The sequence below is a fragment of the Sus scrofa genome, chromosome 7 (assembly GCF_000003025.6).
Source record: "Sus scrofa isolate TJ Tabasco breed Duroc chromosome 7, Sscrofa11.1, whole genome shotgun sequence".
NCBI classification, from domain to species: domain Eukaryota; kingdom Metazoa; phylum Chordata; class Mammalia; order Artiodactyla; family Suidae; genus Sus; species Sus scrofa.
The window spans coordinates 13310986-13326318 of record NC_010449.5 but is presented as its reverse complement, the minus strand read 5'-3'; the positions used below and the strand labels follow the sequence as shown (position 1 = coordinate 13326318).

The following is a 15333-nucleotide window of genomic DNA, read 5'->3' as shown; positions in this document are numbered from 1 at the left end:
CCCTCCCCAAATCATCACAATTGATAGGCCAGCCTATTGTTCTTACAGCTTTGAGAGCCCTGACTCTTTAGTTTTCTTCCTCTCTCTCTTTGTCTCTCTGACTGATTTATTCCATTCTCTAAATAACAGTGTCGGTGTTCCCTGACAGCACAGCAGGCTAAGGATCCAGTGTTGTCACTGCTGTGGCTCAGGCTGCTGCGGTGGCATGGGGTAGATCCCTCACAGGGGAACTTCTATATGTTGTGGGCATGGCTATAAACAAACAAACAAATAAAATAACCCGTGTCCCCCAAATTTCATCCTTCACTGTATTCTCTCTTTCTAGCTTCTCCTCTGTCTAGGTCTCCCCCTTCAGGCAATTTCAGACTGCATTTCGCCTGCCTGGTCCACCGTCCCATTTGGATGGCCATCTCAGCTGCACCTCGCACGGAACACGGGGAAAACTCAGGTGACTTCTTCTTGTGCCTTTATTAGCTCCTCCTGTTGATATCCCTATTTTTACCAATATTACTATGATTCTCCCCGACTTTCAGATTGGAAACTTTTGTGTTTAGATTTGATTTCTGTCTTTTTTGTCCTCCAACTCAGTGTCCAGTTCATCTCTTGTATTCCACTGCCATTGTCACACTCAGGGCCATATACTCATCATCCCACCTCTGGCATCCACTAAAGACTCCTAACATATATGAGGGCCTCTAGTCTCTCCCCTTTTCCATTTATCTTACACAATTCCTAGATTATTTATAGTGTGTAACTTTCTGCTTAAAAACCTATGGTGTATCCTTATGTTCACTGCACCATTATTTGCAACAGCTAAGATGTGGAAGCAACCTAATATTCATCATTAGGTGACTGGATAAAGAAGATGTATACAATATACACAATGGAATATTACTTGGCCATAAAAATAATGAAACAATGCCGCTTGCAGCAATATGGATGGACCTAGAGATTATCATACTACATGAAGTCAGTCATCCAGAGTAAGACAAACACTGTATGATCTTACTTATATATGGAGTCTAAAGAACAGACAAAGCAAAAAGACGACAGACTCAGAGATACAGAGAACAAATGGGCAGTTGCCACGGGGAGGGGGGTAGGATAGGTGAAATAAATGAAGGGGGTTAATCATCGTGGTGCGACGGAAACAAATCTGACTAGGAAGCATGAGGTTGAGGGTTTGATCCCTGGCCTCGCTCAGTGGGTTAAGGATCTGGCAATTGCCATGAGCTGTGGTGTAGGTCACAGACACAGCTCACCTCTCACATTGCTGTGACTGTGGCATAGGCTGGCAGCCATAGCTCCAACTGGACCCCTAGCCTGGGAACTTCCATGTGTTGTGGGTGTGGCCCTAAAAAGCAAAAAAAAAAAAAAAAAAAAGAAGGGGTTTAAGAGGTAAGAACTTCCAATTATAAAATAAATAAGCCATGGGGATGTAATATGTAGCACAAGGAGTATGTATGGTTAATAATATTTAATAACTTAGGGAATGATAGTTATTACCAGGCTTATCGCGGTGAACATTTCATAATGTATGCAAATGTTAAATCACAATGTAACACACCTAAAACTAACATAACACTGTACATCAACTATATAGTTCAATTTTTTAAAAAACCTACAGGGGAAGGAAAAAACCCTGCATACCACATATGGACCCATCTTCTTAGGATAACACATAAGGATTTCACCATCTGGCCCTAATTTGCCTTTTTGGCCTCACCTCTTACCATATTCAGCTCTGCAAAACTATCAGCTTTTCTCTCAAAATACTTTGTTCACATCCTATGGGTATAGGCTGAATTCTCTGCTAACAATTGCCCTTTCCTTTATTGTCAGCTTAGGGAACTCCTACTCATCCTTCAAGACCCAAGTCAGTTCACCTAAACTAATATACATCAACTATACTTCAATAAAAAAGCAAAACAAAAAACCAAGACTCAGATCAAATGTAGCTCTCTGTTGCTTTCCCTGCCCACCCCAAAGTCCAATTAGCAAAGTTTATTTTCCAACAAAGCCTTGTATTGGTGTTACTTATTTTTGAAATTGCAGTTCAAACTTGCTGCTTGATGGCAAAGTTGTTGCATTAATATAATAGAATGTTTGGTGTGTGCTTTGTACTCAGTGGTTACCCAATAAATGGTTATTACCCAAATAATGGTTACCCAAAAAATGGTCCAAGAGCCACTGTACTTGGGTGTCTCCCCCAGTCTTCCTGGTCTGTGCTAGCATTATTGCTTTGGGAATACCTCTAGCATGCTACTCACCCTATTCTATCACATTGTACTGTTTCTTTGCTCTTCAGCTAGAATGTGAGTTTATGTGGACAGGAACTGTGTCAACTGTATCATGTATTCATCTTTGTGTTTTCAGCACTTTGCCCAGAACCTGGTGCATAATAGGTGGTATTCAAGCCATGTTTGTTTAATTTCTGTAGGTTCTGTCAGGCCGAACTCAGAGCCATTTCCAACATAACTTCAAGATTCAGAGCTTCTCTATTGGTCAATGACATGCCTAACTTCCTCTGAGCAGCCTGGATGTCTTCCACAGGAGAAGGAAAGTGACTGGCTCCCAAAAGCCCCCAAAGGGAGCTAAAAGCCCAGGAGCAGTTACTAGACCAACTGCTGCTGTGGTCAGTAGCCTGGAGAGAGCATTCTTCACAGACCCATAAAGGAGGTCTTATGAGCTTGGGGTCCAGACAACCAACCCACCAGCTGAGGCTTCTCCTATCACCCTGATTAATGAACTTAAGGTGCAGGTTTGGTACAAGTGCTAAATGAAAAGTTTGGTACTAGAGATTGAAGATAGTTTTTGCTTATAAAAATCAAGAGGAAGCCAGAGAGGCCAGAAGACTTGAAAACTTACAAAACATACATATTTAATGATGTGCTACAGAATCTACATTATTTATGAGTCAGGATACCCTCTGGCTGTGTTTTAATTTGATCACCAGCAAACTGTTAAACTTTTGCTTTGTTAGTGGACATTTGGCCTTTATGTTTAGAAATAGGCTGAAAAGAAATATTGCCTGGAGGAAAAGGAGTGCTCACAGAGTGTCCTGTTTGGCAAAAAAATAAATAAATAAATAAAATAAAACCCCGCTTTGTCTATAACTGGGACCACTCCCAGTGATTTCATTTTCTGGAGAATGGATGATGATTGGTGTATGATAGATTTAAAAAATCCACAGTATTGACAGAAAGAATTACATCACCGCGACATAAGACTTTACCCACATTCATCTATGCGCAGTTTTATTCTATTCTACAAATAGTTAGACCCCAGCTGTTTTCCAAACTAAAGTAATTTGGAAAGACACAAAAAAGGACAAAATATGTCAACAAATTTAACACTAGACTGTTAAGAAAACAGCCACATTGTACCCTATTCATGGGATTCTTTTCGTGATCTTTTCCAGGCCAGATCTACACAGAACAGAATAAAAGTTGGCATGTTGATCTGGACGATTCATAGAAAGAACTGGTTATTTTGGTCATTATAAGTGTAAAGATTAGACCTTTGTCTTTTGGCTTAAGCTATCTGCTTTGCAGGAACTGCCAACGAATATTACAAATCTGACCAACTGCAACAGACGATGATAAATAACAGTGTCTGAACTGGGTTCCTGCCAAAAGCTCAATTTATTCAACAACGTGCATTTGAATCCCAACGCTGAGGACACTATGTAAATTAATATGGAGAAGAGTTCCTAATAATTAAACTAACTGAAAACGGCAAGCAGTTTCTGGTGTAGAGTCTTTCTAGTCCACAGTCATGGAAGAAAAGCTTACGAGAAGATTCCATTTACCACAGTAAATGTAACAAGAAATTCCAGACAGATTAGTCCACAGCTGCTTCTTTCCCCCAAATGTACCCACGCCCAGGCCAGCACACTTGTGCGCACACACGGAGACCCTCTCTCCAATCGCTGCCCTGCAAAATCGCTGGCCTCAAAGTTTTACATTTCACTGGGATAAATGAAGGGAGCAACAGTTGCCTGGCACAGCTGCAGTCCCAATGCAAAGGTTAGGAGGTGGGAGCAGCCGATTCAGTTCCAACTGTTAACTCAAAGGAAAGATTATTTCTCAGAGCACTGCACGCTTGCACACGCAGGGTCTGGAGCAGCATGCTGCTGGTCACTAAACCCCCATAGAGCTCAAACCTCAAACTCCAATTTGAAATAGAAGAAAACAACGGTTACTCAAAATACTTGAGATGTTAAGTTGCCATGAGCTTTTCAACTTCGTCCACTGAGATGGAAAGCATTTCTTTTTTTTTTTTTTTTTTGGCTTTTTAGGGCCGCACTTACGGCACATGGAGGTTCCCAGGCTAGGGGCAAGTCAGAGCCACAGCCGCAGGCCTAAGCCATAGTCACAGCAATGCCAGATCCGAGTCTCATCTGTGACCTATACTACAGCTCACAGCAACACCAGATCCTTAACCCACTGAGGGAGGCCAGGGATTGAACCTGCAACCTCAAGGTTCCTAGTCGGATTCGTTAACCACTGAGCCATGATGGGAACTCTGCAGAGCATTTCTTAAAACTTCTAAATATTGCAGTTACCAATGAATGCCGACACCCCGTCGTTCTGCATTCTCTCTGATGCTTATCATTTCAGAGGTACATACTCTGTGCAGGGGTGTGATCAATGGGCAAATAAATGAAATGATTTTTAATTTATTTTTGCTTCCTGAAGGGTGTATGATCATATAATTCTAATAGGCTTTTCCCTCTTCTTTGCAAGAATGCTATGAAACTGGCCATCATTCTTTATGATTTATTTTGCTGGCACATCAACTGGTCATAGGAAGTGAGGAGAAATTAGTTTGATTTATGCTAGGGATTATGTTTTAGAGTCTTTTACATGATTTTTTAATAATTTACATTTAAAATTAAAATCTATAATTTGTATAATATACTTTATCATAGCTTTTTAATGCCAAACTTTAGAAGAGGACAAAATATTAGGAAATATATTTCTACACATGTATCTTAAAACTTGTCAAAAGACATATGATGTTATCTCTGAACGCACATTTTCTTTTCTTTTCTTTTCTTTTTTTCTGTCTTTTTTGCCATTTCTTGGGCCGCTTCTGTGGCATATGGAGGTTCCCAGGCTAGGGATCTAATCAGAGCTATAGATGCCAGCCTGTGCCACAGCCACAGCAATGCGGGATCCAAGCCAAGTCTGCGACCTATACCACAGCTCATGGCAACGCTGAATCCTTAACCCACTGAGCAAGGCCAGGGATCGAACCCGCAATCTAATGGTTCCTAGTCGGATTCGTTAACCACTGTGCCACGACGGGAACTCCCCTGAACCCACATTTTCTTACATAATCATTCCTCCCTTTTAATTTCTGGCCAAAACCTTATCGTATTTCTCTTCCATGAAAGAAGTGAAGTGGATGATCTGCTTTATAATCATGACCATTTTAAACAGAATTTACACATAGCATAACAAGTTCTCAATAAAAAAATGCTGTCATTATTATTATTATGGCAATCCATACCTCCTAATATATGCTCTAAAGATTATATTTTATATAAAGACAGAAATATTTATATTTGTATACATAGAACATTTATATTTTAAGTTTTTCAAAATGTGAGATGTGGCCCATTAGTGGTTCATGAAATCAATTTGGTGGGTCTCAGCCAGAATTTAATTAAAAAATGCAATACAAAAGAAAATATCTGAATGCATTTCATGTGGTAAAAGAAAGTATTGCTTTGTGAAAGTTTTCTTAGTATTGTGAAAATGGTGTATGTGTGTAAAATGTATTTCTTACTATCGGTTGCCTTTAAAAGTTTCAAACTAATTGTTACGAAGCATATATTTCTAATGACTATAATAATAAGTATTCACTCGAGAACAAAGGAAAACCACTGCATTTATTTTTCTATAATTAATAATTGTTTCTTCTCTTTTATATTCAAAACACAGTCACTCTGCTTTGACATTGCATTATAGGTATTCAAACCATTTAAAAAGTAATTTTCTATTCATTTTCTGTGGGCATTATTAGAGAATTAATAGGCCAGCGTTTGTTGACATGATTATTTTCCACAAATGGATTCTGATTCCTTTTCCATTTATCTACCATGAAATAATGAGACATCCAAGGACTCTTGATGTTCAGTTTACTGTTCTCTCATGATGTCCTATCTCCCTGGCAAACACGTGACAACTCCCCTCTATGACAAACTGACCCATAACAAAACAGCATCTCATTGGAAATGTATGAAAAATAATTCCAATTAGTTTACACACTCACCCACATCCCACATACCCTTCTGTATGAGAGCCCTTCCAATGTTTATGAATCCTCTTCATAGAAATCATAATGTTGTGGGCAGAAGCAAAACAATCAACTTACATTTTGCATTTCATCATATGGAGAAAACAGGCAAAGTAGAAGATAAAAAGAAACGTGGGTCTTGAGAGGTCAGTGTTAACATGTGTATTCCAAGCACTGGGGAACAAAGGCAGAAGTCCCGCCTCACCTTGAAAAAATCACAAACTCTGCCTCGGTACTAAGCTTGCTCTATTGACATCCACATTCAGCACGAGGGTTAGCTGCTGGTTATGACTGTGGGGAGAGTGAGGGCTCCACCCCTAAGAGAGCTCACAAACACGCCACTTCATCATCTTCTCATCATTTACTCCAGAGAGACCATCCATTGTGACAACTGAAAGGTAACATCCGTTTCTAATGGAAGCGTTTCCATGGGATGCCTTCCTATAACAAGTTTAGAGATTTAAAAGGGCAGGGAAATCCTAAGAGCCCCCTAACTCACAATTTAGTTCAGACTATTTACTGAGTACTTACTCTGTACCGGGCACTAAGCTAGGGGCTAGAGATAGAGAGGCGCTTCCAATCCAGTGGAGAGCTCCAAACACACACACAAAATTTACAGTTCTGTATGTTAAGGACTCTGAGGTATATTCAAGATATGAAGGAAGCATAGAGGGGGACCACCAACCCAGACACAGAGCCAGTGGAGATCACTGGATGTTTCTTAAAGAGGTGACGTCGGAATTGTGTCTTAGGAGAAGATGGAAGCGTGTTTTTTCCAGGGAACTCAGGTCATACAGCATGGTGTATGTTCAGGACATGGCAATAAAGGTTAAGCCATATGAGACTTGCACATTTTGAAACAACAACATTTTGATTCAGTTCAATCTAAGCACTGCATGGTGTTCAGAAACTGACAAGCAGTTTGACAGTGCAGGACCAGGGAGACACAGGAAGAGAGGAGAGAGGTGGCTGAAGAAAAGGGCAGAAGTCAAACCAGACTCTCATGTGGGCCTCAGAGGCAGAAGTGACACAGGCTGGGATTTCATCCTAGGAATGGGAGACTGCTCAAAGCACTAGGATTCAAAGTATTCAAAAATATTATACGATAAACTTTAAAATGCTGCAAGGGAAAGTCAAAACATTGAAAAAAAGACATTTCATTATAGTTTGATCTTCTCAAAATTATAACTATTTTAAAATCTTGTTTCTTTCAATTTTACTCATACAATTTCTCATACAGATGCCATCTTAATGTTCATAACTTGCACTCTACTGTAGCACTGAGCATTGATGGGTAAATGATTTCCCATGAAACCACCATCTACCTCATTTTTAAAGGCTGTAGAGTGTTTCACTGGGTTCTTACCATGGACAACTCCATCATCTTTTTGTGCAGCATGTGGGCAGTATGTGGACTTTTCTATGACAATGGCATTTTCATAAGCAGTTCCTACATGTGTATTTTATCTTATGCTTTCCTTGGGGTAAATTCTAAAATTACCAAACTACCAAGAATGAGTATTTTTACGCATTTTTGCTGCTCAGGTGGAAGAAGGCTGGGTACTTACTGTTTTGCTCCAAGTAAGACCTGTGGTGTGGTGTTCCTTGATGTATGCTTGAAGCTCACTCCAAATGTTCAAATATGACTTCACCCAATCCACATGGCGTAAATCACTTTATTATCAAAAAGAGTGGAAGAGGGAGAGTTATTTTAGTTAGGATCTAAAATAACAATTTTAAAAACATTGGGGGGCAGGGAGTTCCCACCATGGCTCAGTGGAAACTGACTAGCATCCATGAGGACATAGGTTTGATCCCCGGCTTCTCTCAGTGGGTTAAGGATCCGGTGTTGCCGTGAGCTGTGGTGTAGGTTGTAGACGCAGCTTGGATCTGGCATTGCTGTGGCTCTGGCGTAGGCCGGCAGCTGTAACTCTGATTTGACCCCAGCCTGGGAACCTCCATATGCCATGGGTGCGGTCCTAAAAAAAAAAAACAAAAAACCTCAACCAACCAAACAAAAAACATTGGGGGATGCGTGGTAATCAATTAACTAAGGCTCCAGATAACTCTGGAACACCTGTCTTTCTAGTCCACTCGCCATGGACTGATTACAAAAAGAAGCTTGAAAGGACGGTGGTCCAGGTGTCCTCTGAGTGGGGCCAAGTGCCCTGAGCTCCAAGTGTGGGGCAGAGAGGCCTAGGGAGAGAGTGCCCACCAAACCTGGTTTCCTCATCCTCCTGTCACTTTTAACAGGGAGGTGGACCCAGAGGGGAGACCATTTCTCTCTGTGCTGCTTCTGATGCAAAATGAAAACCCATGTGCTTTCAGGCAGGAGAATGGTATCGAAAAGAAAAAAAAAGTCCTTTGGTTTTTTTTCCTCACAATTTGTTGACTTATTTGGTTGAGAGTGTAACCAAATCGAAAAATTTTGGACTGCTAAGGAACGCTGCTACAGTAAGAAAAATGATTTCCTACCAATGGATAACACGCAATAAATATTTCTAAAGGTACAGTCACTTCAATGACCTCAACTCGATACTCATAACAACAGTGTAAACTAGGCAGGGTGCGACTAGTATTTTTACTCCAATTTTACTGAACCAAGAAGCAGTAAAATGCTTACCTTTTAAAACTGGAGTAACATATAGGATTGGAGAACTGTTGGAAATCTTAACCTTACAGACAAAAACAGTTGCATTCCCTTTGGCTAATTTCTACTCACACAATTTTCTTTCTGCTTTGACTAAACTAGTGGTAAATGCGAAACTGATGAAATCTCAGCTAACGAACATATAATCACAAACCTGGGCCATTAATCTGAAGACAATCACTGAAGGAAACTCCATTATCCAAGGTCTTGTCCAAAATGACTTGTCTCTGGACATATTTTGTTCTGTTTCCCTTGAAGAGCTTCCAGTACCACGGCATGTTTAGAATCCCATTTAACTGTCATGCCATTTACGAAAAGGAAACGGGGAGTTCCTGCTGTGGCCCAGTGGGTTAACGATCCAGCACTGTCTCTACGATGGCACAGAGGTTCGATCACTGGCCTGGTGCAATGGGTTAAAGGATCCAGGGTTGCTGCAGCTGTGGCTCAGATTTGACCCCTGGCCCAGGAACTGCCATATGCTGCAGGTGCGGCAAAAAAGATTGAAAAAAACCAAAAAGGAAGTGGCAAACTGGAGTCATAAATAACTATCTGCTCCTCAAAGAGGAAAGATGTGTGATTTTGTTCTACATTTTTAGATTTACTAACTGTAATAATCAAATCTACAAAATATTTCATTGTCACTTTCTCTCACTTTCATAGTCAAAACCCCAAAGGCTCAGTATAGGTCTATATGTCTTCTGGGGTTTTCTGAAGGTCTCAGTACAGACCTTTGCACACAGGATACAGTATATACAACAGCTATTACTAGAACATGAAAATCATTTCAATATACATGTCCACATATATTTATATATGGTCACTTATTACATGTGCATCAGTATGTACATGTATGGACATGCAACACACGTGTGTGTGCAAGCATTACAGAAGCAGGCTGCATGTTCAATACACTTCTCTTAAAAAGTTTAACAAATAATGAAGTCCAAACCTGCACAGGTAAATTCATTTTTCTTTTAACCTCTGCAGTATGATTTTTAACTTGAACTAAGATCTAGTGAAACTTGTAATAAGGTATTACAGTGTTGGGCCTTTTAACATGAAGTCTCTAAGAGACAACAAATTTGAATAGGACTCAACTACACCTCCGGAGCTGCAAGCCAGCCTCAGCTTTCACTTCCCCGGAAGAAGATGTGGGAGGGGCATGTGCCTTTTAATGGTTATGACTCAGAGAAGTCATACCTCTAGAACGTCAAAATAATTAACTTGCTCTATTCATTCTTTGAAAAAGAGCCAAACAAGTAGTCAAGCGAGTCAGAAGGGTTGCACAGACACAGAGTCCACCAGCCACAGCCCTTCTGAGTCAACCACAAAGAAGCCTGCCTTTTAGCTCCTCCACCCACAGGCCTGTCAGGTAGGCAGCAAATGAGCCTGCCTCGCTGATGCTGCTACATCAATGAGTTGGCAGCACCTGCAGCCCTGCTGAGCCCACACAGCGTGAAGACACAGCCTGCTTGGGTGCACCCATGAGTGGGTGTTGAGTGAGTGTCTGTGGAGTATCCTGCTTTGTTTGGGTAATTGATCCTGGAAGCTCAATGGTGACTTGGGACTGGTTTGGCTACTTCTGGAAGTGAGGTGAATAAATCCACACTCCTGCATTTCCTGAGCATATGATACAGTCTTCAGGGGGCCCATTAAGTTGAAATGAATTGTCCTTGATGTCAACTGCGGTACAGAAGCAAATACCAGACCTTTGTGTATGTAAAAAAATGTGGAAACCCCTCTCGGCTGTACTACCTCCTGGGGAGAATCACTTACCCCTGGGGTCCCAAGACACACTCAAGTGGGGCCTGGGAGGAGAACAGGAGCTGATGAACAGAGACAAAAATAAAAATGGCTTCCAAGGGCAGAGTCTTAGGAGGTGCCTATGGTGTCTTGCAGAGGCATGTACAGGTGTGTGTCTATACATCCCCCCCCCCAAAAAAAAGGCTACTAGAGAGGGCTTTTATGATGTGGAAGTTACCGTGGGCTGCTCATGCTGACATATGTTTGCAGCTTGTTCTTTCCTGAACTGTGATTTTTATGTGAGAAGAGCAGACTGTCTTGCATTTTTGACGCCTGTACACAATCCTGCAGTCTCTAACACAGAGTGGCAACATTTGGAGTCGTATCATTGGGCACAGTTGCCTCAATCACAGTTCTCTGGCTGCAGGAAGTCTGTTATCGAGTATCCGTGCTTTAACCAAAGCTTGCTTAGGATGGAAGAGACCTCAGGAGGGAAAGAGGCATGCAAGCCTCCAGAGCTGTGCTTCCTAAAAGCTTCAAGACTTGCTTTGCTAACACAAACTGAACTCTAGGAGGGGAGGGGATCACGGTGGCTGTTTTATGTCTTATTGTGTTTAATATAACAGCTTTATTGGGATATAATTCACGTCCCATTCAATGCACCCATCTGAAGTATACAATTCAATAGTTGAATTCCAATTGTGCAATTATCACCATAGTTTTAGAACGTTTTCATCAACCCCAAAAGAAACCCTATTCCCATTAGCAGTTATTCCACTTTCCCCCCACCCTAGACAATTGCTAATCTACTTTGTGTCTCTATGGATTTTCCTATTCTGGAATTTCATATAAATGGAATCATACAATATGTGATTTTTTGTGTCTGACTTTTTTCACTCAGCACAATGATTTCAAGGTTCACCCATACTGCTACTTGTACATTCATTTTTAAATTTTTATTTTATTTTTATTTTTTACTTTTTGTCTTTTTGCCTTTTCTAGGGCCGCTCGGCGCGGCATATGAAGGTTCCCAGGCTAGGGATCTAATCGGAGCTGTAGCCACTGGCCTACGCCAGAACCACAGCAACGCGGGATCCGAGCTACGTCTGCCACCTACATCACAGCTCATGGCAATGCCGGATACTTAACCTACTGAGCAAGGCCAGGGATCGAACCTGCAACCTCATGGTTCCTAGTCAGATTCGTTAACCACTGCGCTACGACTGGAACTCCGGAATTTTTTTTTCCATTTTAAAAAATATGGCCAAATAATATACCATTTCTTTGGATATACCTTTTAAAAAAAATCTATTCATCAGCTGATGTACATCTGAATTGTTTTTACTTTTTTGGCTATTATAAACAATGCTGCTATGAACATTCAGATACAAGCTTTTGTGTGGATGTTACATTTTCATTTCTTTTGGAAATACACCTAGGAGTGGGATTGCTGAATGTGGCTGTTTTTTATAGTAAAAAGTATTGGTACAGATATATATATTTTTTGCCTTTTTTTTAGTCTTACACCTGTGGCATATGGCGGTTCCCAGGCTAGGGGTCGAATCAGAGCTGTATCTGCGGGCCTACACCACAGTTCACAGCAGCGCTGGATCCTTAACCCACTGAGTGAGGCCAGGGATTGAACCTGCATCCTAATAGATACTAGACAGATTTGTTTCTGCTGGGCCACAACAAGAACTCCTGGTACATATTTCTTAAACTGATGGATACATGGGTTTTTTTTTTTTAATTGTAATGTTAATATCTTACGTGTATTTATAAATATTCTTCTGCATCTAGTCAATGTTTATGAAAACAAAAAATAACCTAAAAAATAGTTATGAAAATTTTGAATATGTAATATTGGTCAATGACCTGGAACTACACATTCTATGCAATTTTTTTATACTTCATATAAAATTTGTCTTATAATGTTATTTTCTTTTTTTGTTCAAAGCCTTTTCTTCTGGCTCATATTTTTAGATCTACATTAGTAATATAAAGAGGTGAATTGAAACAACTATCCAGACTATTCAAGTCCTTAAGGTTTTCTCTCTTTCTCTCTTTTTTTTTTTTTTCTTTTTAGGGTTGCACCTGCGGCATATGGAAGTTCCCAGGCTAGGGGTCAAATCGGAGTTGCAGCTGCCATCCTATACCACAATGGCAACACTGGATTCGAGACTCATTTTTGTCCTACACCACAGCTTGTGGTAATGCCAGATCCTTGACCCCCTGAGTGAGATGAGGGATCAAACCTGCATCTTCACAGAGACTATGTTGGGTCCTTAACCTGCTGAGCTACAGCAGGAACTCCCTCAGGTCCTTAAGTAGCCTTCATCTGGACAGTCTGGGTCCCTGAGTGAGATGCAGGAGTCCTGTATGTGCTGACTAATGATCATTTCTGTCCTGTCCCCTTCAGGCTCAGAGGGATTTACACTCGAGCCGAGTGCAGGGGGTGGAACTTTGGTGCTCTTATTTTTACCTCATTCCTTCCCCACGCGATGAGGCATCAGCCACATCACATCCTGCCAGCCGTGGACAAGGCAGCCACGGCATCGTCAGAGGTTGAGGGGTCTCATGACAGCCTTTCAGCAGTTCAGAGACATCTTCCTGGCTAATCAGCTCTGGCCTCTCTCCACTCAGTTCCATTTTTCAATTCTAGCTCCAGTTTGAGGTTTTCTAGGATCTATTACTTGTGCTGGAGAATGTGATGTCCTTTTAAGCTGACTCTCCAGGAAAAACTCCTTGGTTCAGTCTCATCTGTACTTTCTTCCTATCCTGTTTTTTTTTTGTTTGTTTTTTTAAATGGCCACACCTGTGGCAGATGTAAGTTCCCAGGCTGGGGTTTGAACCCTTGACTCTGCAACGACCCAAGCCACTGCAGTTGCATTTTTAATCCCCTGCACCACAAGAGGAACTCGTCATCTGTACTTTCCACAGCACTTTGAACGGTGGCTATTCTTACAGACATCTCTCTGTCCACCCAACTCTATTTCATCTTAACACAATTTCTGGTTTCCCTCTCAATGGCCCGGTTTATTGCTGCTTCTCATCTCTGTTCCTCATTTATGCTTCACTTCCTGAGTTCTCCTTTCTTCTCTCAGCTCACTCACCAACTCTATTTTGATCAATGTAAAAATTTTATCCATTCAGCGCTAGTCTATCAAAAGCCATCCCAGATCTCTCTTGTCATTGTGGGGACACATGATGTGACATGCATTCATGTGGGGAGAGTTTGCTCATTGCCGGAAAACTGAGGCAGACTTTCGAAAATACACATATTATCGGAATCATTGATTTCACATTCCATTTTGCCTTACCTGCCAAAGACAGGATTTTTCCTTAAACTAGCCTTTGAAAGGAAATCAGTAATGAACTAGATTAAGTTTGGGGATACATATCTAACAGTCAATTGAAAATGTGGTCAGGAGTTCCCATTGTGGCTCAGTGGTTAACGAATCCAACTAGGAACCATGAGGTTGGGGGTTCGATCCCTGCCCTTGCTCAGTGGGTTGAGGATCCAGTGTTGCTGTGAGCTGTGATGTAGGTGGCAGACGCGGCTCGGATCCTGTGTTGCTGTGGCTCTGGCGTAGGCCAGTGGCTATAGCTCCGATTAGACCCCTAGCCTGGGAACCTCCATATGCTGCGGGAGCAGCCCTAGAAAAGGCAAAAAGACAAAAAAAAAGAAAAGAAAAGAAAAGAAAATGTGGTCCGTAAAAGAAGGTACATACCTGTGTTTGTAGTCCTTCAAGACCCTGTTAGTATAAAAGGTGGCAGCGTCATTCATCTCCTTGACATAAGGACCAGGTTTGGGGGACTGAGAGAACAGGACCATCACCCAAGCATAGAAGGAAAAAAAAAATAGAGGATAAGAAAGAAAATGCCTTAAAGAAGAAGAGAAGCAATGGAGATGTGGATTTGCAAGCTGGAGGTAAGATGTGCTCTGTAAAGATGAGTGAAACGCTTTCTACATCTCAGAACACAAAGCCCTGAGCCTCTAACAGGGGCAGAAAGAGCTGCTGGGTTCAGCCTGCCAGGGGTCATCCTTCAGTGTAACAGAAGGAGGATGCAGGAGCTGAAAGCAGCCGTGAGTTCTCGAAACCACTCCAGAAACGTGAGGAGGTGCAGGGCGGCGTTCCAGCCAACTCACCACGGCTATCCACCCGAGGGCAGGGATGCTTTCGCTGACGGCGGAGAGATGATTGAACATTTTACTCCCCCGGTTTCTCTCTCTAAAAGTTTGGATCTCCTGGATCTTTTCTGATATTGGTTTCAGGAGCGCAGCCACGTCGTTCTGTAAGCAAACATTGGGCACTGTTACAAGGATCACGGGGTCTCCATCCACGTTGGCCTAAATGGGGGTACTCCGCACTTAACCTCAGGGGCTTTCAGAATAGAGCAGGTTTTTTTTTCTTATAGTAACTGGTTTTTCGTTCTCTGACGTGTGAAAATTAAGCACTGATTTTTTACTTTTTTTTTTTTCCTTTTAGGGCCGCACCTGTGGCATATGGAAGTTCCCAGGCTAAGGGTCAAACTGGAGATGTAGTGGCCGACCTACATCACAGCCACAGCAATGCAAGCAATGCAAGGGATTTGAGCTGTGTCTGGACCTACACCACAGCTCACGGCAATGC

At 41.6% G+C, this 15333-nt stretch overlaps 1 protein-coding gene across 1 annotated transcript in view; it reads right to left on the bottom strand.

Annotated features, from left to right (window-relative positions):
- Positions 1-15333, bottom strand: part of CAP2 (CAP, adenylate cyclase-associated protein, 2 (yeast)) — a 139857-nt gene that overhangs the window by 24648 nt on the left and 99876 nt on the right. Inside the window, exons 5-7 of the mRNA XM_021100214.1 lie at positions 14850-14993; positions 14431-14516; positions 7875-7980 (exon numbers count right to left, since the gene is read on the bottom strand). Coding sequence (XP_020955873.1) covers positions 7875-7980; positions 14431-14516; positions 14850-14993 — 336 coding nt within the window. The remainder of the gene's footprint in view (positions 1-7874; positions 7981-14430; positions 14517-14849; positions 14994-15333) is intronic.